The 11,807-nt window shown below is 41.4% G+C and overlaps 1 protein-coding gene across 1 annotated transcript; it reads left to right on the forward strand.

Annotated features, from left to right (window-relative positions):
* The first annotated feature begins 464 nt into the window (after positions 1-464).
* On the forward strand, positions 465-980 carry LOC121870324 (vegetative cell wall protein gp1-like). The gene has a single exon (XM_042372110.1). The coding sequence runs from the start codon at positions 465-467 to the stop codon at positions 978-980; it is 516 nt and encodes a 171-aa protein (XP_042228044.1).
* Positions 981-11,807: the final 10,827 nt, after the last annotated feature.

Genomic DNA, 11,807 nt, shown 5'->3' on the forward strand with positions numbered 1-11,807 from the left:
CGAGTTTATTTATAATTTTTTACCTTTAGTTTATAATTTAACAAATCTTTAGTTATATACACACCTGACATATTGGAATTAAAGATATTTTAATTTGTGACACCACGAATACTCTCTCTCTCTCTCTCTCTCTCTCTCTCTCTCCTGCCCATATGCTTACGAAATTCCAATCATGGACATTTACATAAAGTTCCTACTATTAGTACCTATCAAATCCTAATTACATTTACAACTCAATTTACAGTAGGTGTAAATCCCTATACACTCGCTATCACAATATATTCAAAATAATAATAATAATAATAATAATAATAATAATAATAATAATAATAATAATAATAATAATAATAAAACAACGCTAAGGTTTACCCTAAAAATTAGTCGATTCCTTCCGGATGACAACAGCTTAAGTGTGTCAATTACGTCCCAATTAATAATCGGCTCCAGAGAGTAAACAAGCCTAAATGAGCACCAATACTAATTACCCGTACCGTCACGCACGTCCACCCCGGCCACCGTCCATCCGGCCACCGTCCATCCCGTACCGTCACCGGCGCATCGCAGCCCTCATCCACCCGGCCCTCATCCACCCGGCACCGTCACCGGCCCCCGTCCACCGGCCCCCGTCCACCCGGCCCCGTCCACCCGGCCACCAATCCACCGGCCCCCGTCCACCCGACCTCATCCACCGGCCTGTCACCCGGCCCCAAATCACCCGGCCCGCATCCACCGGCCACCGTCCACCCCGGCCCCGTCCGCGGCCCTCATCCACCCCGGCCACCGTCCGCGGCCCTCATCCACCCAGCCACCGCCCGGCCTCATCCACCCAGCCACCGTCACCGGCCCTCATCCACCCGGCCACCGTCCACCGGCCCCCAGTCACCCGGCCCTCATCCACCCGGCCACGGTCCACCCGGCCCTCATCCACCCGGCCCCCGTCCACCCGGCCCTCATCCACCCGGCCCTCTATTTCTTATTAAGGGAATCACAGTAAAAAAAAAATAAGATCATTTAAATCCGGTTGATCTAATTTAAAATGCGTCGCCCTAATGATTAATTTTACATACAGGTGACGAGTCTGTTGATTGATTAATTAATGAATTACCTGTCTATTTCTGCCTCTCACACCTGACCAAAATAATAATAATAATAATAATAATAATAATAATAATAATAATAATAATAATAATAACAACTATAACAATAAAAATAACTAAAACAACAACAATAATAATAATAATAATAATAATAATAATAATAATAATAATAATAATAATAATAATAATAATAATAATAATTAATAAAAAATAAAAAAAAGTGAAAAGATGAAATAAACGACAAGACACTGAACCAAAGCGAAACGAAACGGAGAATAAGTAAACGAGGAAGAAGAGAAGGTAAGAGAGGTTAAGAAAGTGGAAACAGAAAAGCAGGAAACAAGAGAAAGATATGTGAAGCAAAACGTGAAATAAAGATAATGAACACGAATGGGGCACACGCACGCGCACACACACGCGCACACACACACACACACACACACACACACACACACACACACACACACACACACACACACACACATATTAAGGGAAAGGCTAAACAAAGAATGAAAGAAAGAAGATGAAAATAAAATCAAAATATAAAATAGTAAAGATGAAATATGTGTACTCTCTCTCTCTCTCTCTCTCTCTGTGACATCATACCACCGTGGCACACCTCCCTGCCACCTCTGACACGAACCACCTCATCAAGCATTCCTTTTGCATCACAACTGGGCTTTATCCACTGGCTAAGAGCGTCTTGGAGTATATGCAAATTAGTTATTAACACTCAAGGAAAGCTTTCAACTAAGTGCTTTCTCCTTCGCTGTTTCAATGCGAGAGACAGACAGACAGACAGACAGACAGAGAGACAGACAGAGAGACAGAGAGACAGAGAGACAGAGAGAGAGAGAGAGAGAGAGAGAGAGAGACACGCACTCAGTATCATACATACAGTTATACATCGTCAAGTATTAATAATAAATACACCAACGTTTAATGACACTCATACGCCATCGGAATTAATTTACCTCCCCCTCACCCACTCCCCTCCCCCCTCACCCACTCCTCTCCCCCTCTCCCCCACTCCCCTCTCCCCCTCCCCGAGTATTAATTTCAGTTTAGTTCCTATGCCGGTACAGTAATGGCGAAATCACTCCACAATTCCGCTTCATGATGTAAAATAGGAATTATTATTTACCTTTTCTGTTATTATTACATGGGTATAATTTAATATAATCCCCACCGAGTTTTTTAAAGATATTTTTGATATGTAATTTTTTCTTATTTGCAAATTTTATAATGTTTTTTTTTTTACACCTTATATTTTTTTTTTTTACAGATTTTATGACTTTTTTTTTTACACAGGTAATAAAATATAACATTATCCATTCCAAGAAGATAACAAATAAAGTTCAGCAATTGAAATATCTACAACAAACACAACAGCAACAAACACAGCAGCAACAACAACAACAGCAACAACAACAACAACAACAACAAACACAGCACCAACAACAACAAAACAAAAACAGTAACAAAAACACTGGGGGACAAATACAATCAATTAGATTAAATAAAAAAAAAACACTTCTAGACAGACTTGAATAAATTACCAGGTGTATAATTTAAGTCATGTAAGAAATAACTAATAAAAAAAACGTATGTAAATTTCCACAGGTGTGCAGTCTAGGTCAGGTAAAATATAAAAACTCATTAAACACCTGTGCAAATACTTACTGTATACCAGGAACACGAACTATACCACGCTCGGAATGACCCAATTAGTGAAGGCAGGTAAAAAAAAATATAGAAGCTCATTTATACCTGTGTAAATAAAAATCGAAATGGTGAAATACCGAAAACAACGAAAAATTATGAAGGACATTACATACATACATACATACATGCATATTACATATATACATACGCACCTCTCTCTCTCTCTCTCTCTCACACAAGCATCATTACCCAACCAAAGCCGTGGTCCACCCCTCCCCCCCCCTCACCTGCCATAATCCCCCTTCCCTCCTCCCCCCACCCATAAATCCCCCTTCCTCCCCTCCTCTCACCCCCAAACTACCATCTGAGGTCAATAATTTCCGCTTTAATTAACCTTAATGACGCTAGAGCTATAATTGTCACTAAGTGTTTTACAAATGTTTTTTTAATGGCCCCACCACCCCCACCCACTTTTTCGGGAGGTCACGAAAGCTCACCATGGTAATTGGATCCTGATCATCTTAAAGGTAATTTAGTCGATGAATGGTAATGATTTATGCAGGTATGAATGATAATGGCTAATGAGGTCTTGGTGGTGATTGGTTCAGTCTTCAAGGTGGGTGGTGATTGATTGCTCAGTGATTGGTAAATGGTGATTAGTGGCCAGTAGTCACCATGCTTAATGAACTAATGCCTAGTAACTGATAAATGGTGATATATCTAGTGATAGAAGAGGATAACTAGTAACTAGGAACGATGACTTGGTGACTAGCAAACAATAAACACTAATTACTAGTTAATGTTCCTTACTAATTAGGTGTTCAGTGAGACACAAATGACCACAGATAATGACCGCTAACAAATAAGGGCTTAACTAACACTAATAACTTGTCCATAAAGAGAAAGAGAAGAGGAAAGAGAAGAGAGAGAGAAAGACAAAGACAAAGAGAAAGAGAAGAGAAGAGGAAAGAAAAGAGAGAGAGAGAGAGAGAGAGAGAGAGAGAGAGAGAGAGAAACCAAAATAAGTGATACAAATAAACACTCACCAGTTACCCAAGACTGGTGACAACAGACTGGTGACTCATCAACTCCAGGAAGGAATGATTGGTGATTAATGACACGAACTACCTCTCCCCTCCCCCCAACGACCCCTGTAACCGGTAACTGGCAATTACTGACTGGGTATAAAAGATGCTTCATCATCATCACCCAACGACAGTCTAAATGACCTCGACACAGTGACTAAACAGACGCTCATTTGACCTATTAGAGAGAGAGAGAGAGAGAGAGAGAGAGAGAGAGAGAGAGAGAGAATGTGTGTGGCAGCGTCTTGGTATTGATTGCCTCCTAACGTAATGACATGATAGATTATGCAAGAAAATAGACAAACAAACAAACAAACAAACAAACAAACAAACAAACACACACACACACACACACACACACACACACACACACACACACACACACACACACACACACACACAAAGCTCCAGACACCTTTAATTAATCTTACCTACCTGAATGAATGTCTACCTGTATTGTGGAACTTTTTCACTAATTGGCCAATATAAGTCTGCTAACCTAACCTAACCTAACTTAACCTACCAATAGCCCCGAGTGTTGATAAAAATCATAGGGCCAAATCTATAATATGAAACTATTAATAATTCCAAAAACCTATTAATTATTATATATAATTTCCACCTGAATTATGGATAGCATTTGTATTCATGGGATAATTTGGAATAATTTCTATAATCCGAAATAATTACCTTTTTAAAAATCCTATCATTTGTTGTTGATAATTCCCTATAATTCCCTATTTATATTACGGCTATAATTGTTTTTTCCCTTCGATTAATTGGGATTAGTTTTTGTAATATGCAAATTAATTTTAGTCATTTATTTGGCCACATACAGAGCTTAATATGGCCACATTTTCATTATTTTACAATGGCCATATCATGACTCTACCATGACCATTTCCTGACACTAACATGTTTATATCCTTATCTCACCATGGCCACAAACGGACCTTATCATGGCCACGTCTTAAATATTTTACAATGACCATATGTTGACCCTATTATGGCCACACCCGTACCCTACAATGGCCACATCCTGACTCTACCATAACCATAAGACTTAACCCATCATGGCCCGAAGACCCCCAAAATGGCCATCTCTCAACACCATCATGGCCAACATACCACACCTGGCCCTAAGGCAGTTACACCCCAAATTAGATAGTAATGGTCACGTCAATTAGTCGGCAAATTATCACTAATCCTTTAAGATTGTAAGATGATTAGAGTTAATGACCGTTAATTACCCTGGCCATGTTGGTCCACTCGATAGCCTCCACATCACCATGGACCTCTCAACCTCACTATGGCCACCACATCACCATGGACCGCTCAACAACCTCACTATGGCCTCCACATCACCATGGACCTCTCCAACACTCACTATGGCCTCCACATCACCATGGACCTCTCAACCTCACTATGGCCACCACATCACCATAGCCACATTAACATGGCCACAGCGAACCTAGATAGCCACCCCCCCCCCTTAACCCACATTAACCCCCAAGCTACATATTTCACCTTAGACCCAGGGTGGGGTGAGGGCCACACCTGAGAGGGAGGCGGAGGGGTGAGGGAAACGGTGTTGATGGTAAGGACGCACTTCCACCCCCCACCCCCCCTGGTCTCTCATCACCTCTCAGCTTATTTCTGTAGGTACAGGTTCAGGTCTGTTTCCTGCCTATGTCTTGTTTTTGTCTCTGTGTGTGTGTGTATGTCTGCCCTTCTGTATGTGTCTGGTATTGTCTGTTTGTGTGTCTTTCAGCGGTTTAATAATGCCTACTATTCCAGCATATAAGACTGCTCTCTCTCTCTCCATTCACTATTTCCCAATTCACTTCTTTAAACCCTCAGTCCCCAGCCTTCCTCCTTAACTTTCTTTTTATTCATTCTAGCATTTTCTGTTCATTGTAAGTCCCACTTCACTTCACTCCACCCCACCCCACTCCACTCCTTTCTTTTACCAATTCCTCTACTCCTGTAAATATGCATTTTTTCTTCTCATCTTTCTTCCTTTTCTATTCTCCTCCCTCTCTTTACCTGGTCCTTCAGTTTTCTATATCCTCTTCTCTCCTATTTCCTATCTTCCCTCCCTACTATCCACCATCTTTGGCCATCTCTATACCCCACCATGGCCATCTATTCTTACCTATCCACCACCTTGGCTACTACCTCCCTCTTTCCCCTCACCCTGGCCACCTCCCTCTTTCCCCTCGCCCTGGCCACCTCCCTCTTTCCCCTCACCCTGGCCACCTCCCTCTTTCCCCTCACCCCACACCTCCCTCTTTCCCCTCACCCTGGCCACCTCCCTCTTTCCCCTCGCCCTGGCCACCTCCCTCTTTCCCCTCACCCTGGCCACCTCTCTCCTTCCTCTCACCTTGGCCATCCCCACCATGGCCACAAGAGACTGCAGGCAGGTAGGCGTGATTGAAATAGCAGCTCTGAGGCGCAGGTAAGAAAACACTGATTGAATGACCGCTATAGAGTATTTTGTCGACCCTTCTTTCCCCCCTTCTCCCTCTCCTCCTTCTTCATTCCCTTCTCCCTCTCCTCCTCCTCCTCCATTTTTTCACATCATCATCCTTTCTCCTCCTTCCTCCCTCCTCCTCCCTCCTCCCTCCCTCTCCCCCTCCTCCTTCCTCCCTCTCCTCCTCCTCCTCCCTCCCTCTCCTTCCTTCCCTCCTCCCTCACCCCTCCTTTCTCTCTTTTTAGAATGGTGGGCAGTGGTCACCATCCCTCAGACACGAGACTAACACCTTGATTGATGGATGGATGTTTCTCTTCCTTCCTCTCCTATTTCTCTTTTCTCTCATTGATTTTCCCTACTTAGTTCTCTCATCTGTGTCAATTCCAAATTCCTCTTTTTTTTTCTTCTTCCCTTTTTCTAATCCCATCACCTTTTTCTTTATCTGACTCGTCCGTCACCTGGAGTCACCAAAACTACCACCACCACAATCACCACCACCACAATCACCACCACCACTATCATTACAACAACAACAACAATAACAATAACAATAATAATAATGATAATGATAATGATAATAATAATAATAATAATAATAATAATAATAATAATAATAATAATAATAATAATAATAATAATAATAATAATAATAATAATAATAATAATAATAATAATCTGAAGAAGACTCCCGATATCGGCCAAGTATAGACTCTTAGCCGGTAACACTGTTTTTGTTTCACACACGTTGACAGACTCTGGGAGTTCCCGAAGGAAGTAAGTAGGTAAGTAGACGGGTGGGTCGGTCGGTCGGGTAGGTAGGTAGTCAGGAAGGTAAGTAGGTAGGACAGCAGGTAGGTAAATAAGTAGTCAAGCAGGTAGGTAAGTAGTCAGGTAAACTCCCCACCTCTATGAAGCCAGCAGAGATACTTCAGGGCATCCGGCTACATGTTTAAGAGCCAGACACACACACACATCCAGAGGGAGGGAGTGAGTGAGTCAAGTCTGCTACACATTAATAATTTTAGTTACTGTTATTATTCCCTCGAGGCAGAATAGGCATTATGTTATTCTTCTTGTTAGTATTTCATTTATTGCCCTTGTTGGTAGGAGGAGACATTTGCTACGTACTTTAACTATGGGTCACAGACAGAGAGACAGACAGTAGTTAAGCATAAGAATTAAGGTAAGCTTCCATTCCCACCTACTTGCATCATGTGTATATGAGCAAAATGATCCCATTACACTTCTCCCGGGAGGCGGAGGTTGAATGTGAGAGCAAGCAAGACCCCCCCCACCACCCCGCCCTCACTCACCCCTCTCTCCCAGACACTCCTCAAACCTTCCTCTCTCTCTCCCCTCCCCCTCCCTTCTTACACCCCTCATCCTACCTCCTACACACCCCTCACCCCCACACACCCACCCCCACACACCCACCACCCACACTCAATCCAATCCCTGGAAATGTCAAGTATTTTGGATCTGACGATGAAAGCTCTAGACAGAATCTCGTCATGGCAAACACGTCTTGAGAGAGAGAGAGTGTTTTGGCTGGCGTGATATATTAAGTTATTTATTACAAGTTTAAAATGAAATGGCAGCTATATTACAAGTTTAAAATGAAATGGCAGCTATATTACAAGTTTAAAATGAAATGGCAGCTATATTACAAGTTTAAAATGAAATGGCAGCTATATTACAAGTTTAAAATGAAATGGCAGCTATTGAGTTATGATGATTTGGTTTAGCTTTACCTTCCCACACAATATTCTCGATCATTTTTATAGTTGATTATTATAGCAGTTTTATTATTATCATCACCATTGTCATCATCATCATCATCATCATCATTATCATTCATATAAGTCACCAACATCATCATATATATATATCATTATACTTCTTATTTTATTTGTGAACCTGGATAATGTTGGCGAATATCGTGGACACACACACACACACACACACACACACACACACACACACACACAGTCAATATCCCCCATCACAAACATATACTACACAATAAACAAACAATGCCTGGTATACAGAGCCAAGAAACATCGCTACACAAACACAAACAACAAACACACTCATAGAGACAACAACACCCCAACATACAAACATTATTTTATACACAAACAACAAAAAGCAAAACACACAGACAACCAACACCCTTTAGACAAGTAAACAAACATACAAACAAGTAAACAAACATACAAACAAGTAAACAAACATACATGTAAACAAGCATACGGACCGGATGTTAAGTCAGCCTCCTCCTCCTACCACAAAACTGCCTCTCCCACCTCTCTTCCCCCTTTCTTCCTCTCTTTCTTCCTCTTTTTCCCCCTCTCCCCCTTCTTCCTCTTTTCCCCTCTCCCCTTCTTCCTCTCTCTTTTCCCCCTCTCCCCTTCTTCCTCTCTTTTCCCCCCTCTTATTCTCTCTCCCTCCTCTTTTTCCCTCTCCCACCCACCTTTTTCCTCTCTTTCATTCCTTCTTTCCACCTCGCTCTCCATATTTTCTTCCATCTCCCCATCAAACTCTCTCTCTCTCTCTCTCTCTCTCTCTCTCTCTCTCTCTCTCTTTTCATACTCAGGTGTCAAGTCAAGTTCAAATTTCCAAACATAGTACCGACTGTACTGTAACAGGAAAGGCTACACACACACACACACACACACACACACACACACACACACACACACACACACACACACACACACACACACACACACACACACACACACACACACACCTGACGTGTTTCCCCTGTATAAGTACACTGTTAATGATGCTGCAAGATATTGAACAAACTTCGATATATTTGACTTGGTTATGGAGGTAAACTGAGGAGGGGAGGGTGGTTTTGTGAGTGAGAGAGAGTGAGTGGGAGAGTGAGTGAGTGTGTGTGAAAGTCAGAGAGTGAGGAGTGATGGGTGAGGGAGAGTGAGGAAGCAAGTCAGGGAGAGGGAGAGTGTGATAGAAGTGGAGTGAGGTCAGGAGAATGTGAGATGAATGGTTGAGAGTCAGGGAGAGGAGGGAGGGAGGAGGGGGAGAGAGAGAGTCTCTTTAGAGGAGGGAGAGGTGATAGAAAGTGAGGAGTCAGGGGAGAATGTGGAGAGAGAGAGTCTTTAACTCGCATTAACAGGTAATTAACGTATATAATAGTACAATTCTTCTTCTCCTATTTTCTTCATTCTTCATCTTCATTCTTCTCCAATCTTCTATCTTTTTCGTCTATCTTCTTTCTTCTCCCTTCATTTTTTTTTCCTCTTCTTCATTTTCCTCCCTTTCATCTTTCTTTCATCTTATTGTGTTATTTTATCATCGTTTCTCCCATTCTTATTTATTCCCCGTCTTCTCTCACCATTAACACCATCGTCTACAAATCCTCACCAGCTCCTTGAACGAAAGACAAGTTTGTTTACAGTGATACATGATGAACGGTGTGGTGATGCGTTATCCTCACCTGTCAGGACACACACACACACACACACACACACACACACACACACACACACACACCACGACCCTCCTCCCAATTTATTACGCAAATATATAATCCTTATACGCGGATATATTTCAAAGGGAATTCATCACCCAACTTTAATGTATATTTCAATAATTTTCACTTCAAAATTTTCTGCTCGAATGTTGACTTGTATTTTCAGGTAAATATTGTAGTTTGAGAAATAAAGCAAATATTCCACTTCACTTATGATATTAAAGGGTAAAATTACTGTAACAGGTGAAAAAAATTATAGGAAAATAGTTAAATAATTGAATAAAAATGATACATACATACACACACCATACCATACCATGCACACACCATACCATACCATACACACACCATACCATACACACACCATACCATACACACACCATACCATACCATACACACACCATACCATACACACCATACCATACCACACCATACACACACCATACCATACACACACCATACATACACACACCATATTACATACATACATGCAACTAAAACCTACAATAACGTAACATAACATAACACCGGACACAAATATCACACACAACAGCCCTCGATAAACAACAGCTGTTATAAAAAGGAGAGTATTAAAAAAAACAGGACCCCCCCACAAAAACTGGCATAATATTACAGGAACAACGATAAACGACAACAAAAAACGGGAGGCGACTGAGGGGAGACTGTCAGATATTGTGTTCTATGTCAGGGACTAAAGAAAACGGATTATGTATGGAAATTATTTAGTGTTTTTTTTTTTTTTGGTATATGCGACCAGGAATATTCAACTTCAACTAGAAACTGCAATAAAGAGATTAAACAAAAATATAGACACAAAGAGGAATACAGTCTACATACATACATACATACATACATACATACATAGATACATACATACATACATACATTCATATTTACATACATACATAAGCATACACACTCTCGAAAAGCAAACATTATTCCCTCTCATAAAAATTCCTATAAAATCACACTCACAAACAGCACCCAAACAAACACACAATCTCACGAGTTGCTCCCCTCCCCAAACACAAACACGACACAAAACCATACGGTACACACATCAAACAACCCTTTTCCCTTGTACAAACACCTACCTCTCTCTCTCTCTCTCTCTCTTTCTCTCTCTCTCTCTCTCTCTCTCTCTCTAAGGTAAGCGTCACAGTGCAGGCCAAATTGAGACAGATTGATGAGGAAAATATGGATAGTTCCAGCTAAGTTTGGCCAAGATTTTATGACTAAGTTTGTCTTCCGCTTCATAAACTTCCTCCAGACAAGTAGAGTTTTTTTTTTTTTTTTTTTTACAGGAATATTGGATGAGTTTTTTGTGCTTAGTTGAAATGGGATTTTTTGTTGTTTTTAGCGTAATTTATCAATTTTGTTGTTTTATTTATTTTTTTTTTACTTTATATACTGTTTATAGGTGTGTCTGTCTGTCTGTCTGTCTGTCTGTCTGTCTGTCTGTCTGTCTGTCTGTCTGTCTGTCTGTCTGTCTGTCTGTCTGTCTGTCTGTCTGTGTGTGGTCCAAATCCCAGGAATCTTCAAGCTTTTTAAAGCGACAAAATATTCATCCCTTACAACCTTTCCCATATCTGCGAGAAATTCCTTAAAAATTTGCGACTAGAAAATTTCAATGGCACGTCTCCGAACTGATTCGACATCTTGGGAGGGGTGGGGTGGGGGGAAGGGAGGGGGGGGGGTGGCAAGATATTTCCCTGTCCACCAAGGATTTCCCTGTTGACCAGACATTTATTTCCCCCGTCGACTGAGGTAAAACATCAAATATAAATACAGAAATTCCTTAAAAATTTGCGACTAGAAAATTTCAATGGCACGTCTCCGAACTGATTCGACATCTTGGGAGGGGTGGGGTGGGGGGAAGGGAGGGGGGGGGGTGGCAAGATATTTCCCTGTCCACCAAGGATTTCCCTGTTGACCAGACATTTATTTCCCCCGTCGACTGAGGT

The sequence above is a fragment of the Homarus americanus genome, unplaced genomic scaffold, assembly GCF_018991925.1.
Source record: "Homarus americanus isolate GMGI-L3 unplaced genomic scaffold, GMGI_Hamer_2.0 scaffold32583, whole genome shotgun sequence".
In the NCBI taxonomy this organism is placed as follows: domain Eukaryota; kingdom Metazoa; phylum Arthropoda; class Malacostraca; order Decapoda; family Nephropidae; genus Homarus; species Homarus americanus.

Coding starts and splice junctions, on each gene's coding strand:
- LOC121870324 (XM_042372110.1), top strand. CDS start 465: ATGAGCACCAATACTAATTACCCGTACCGTCACGCACGTCCACCCCGG.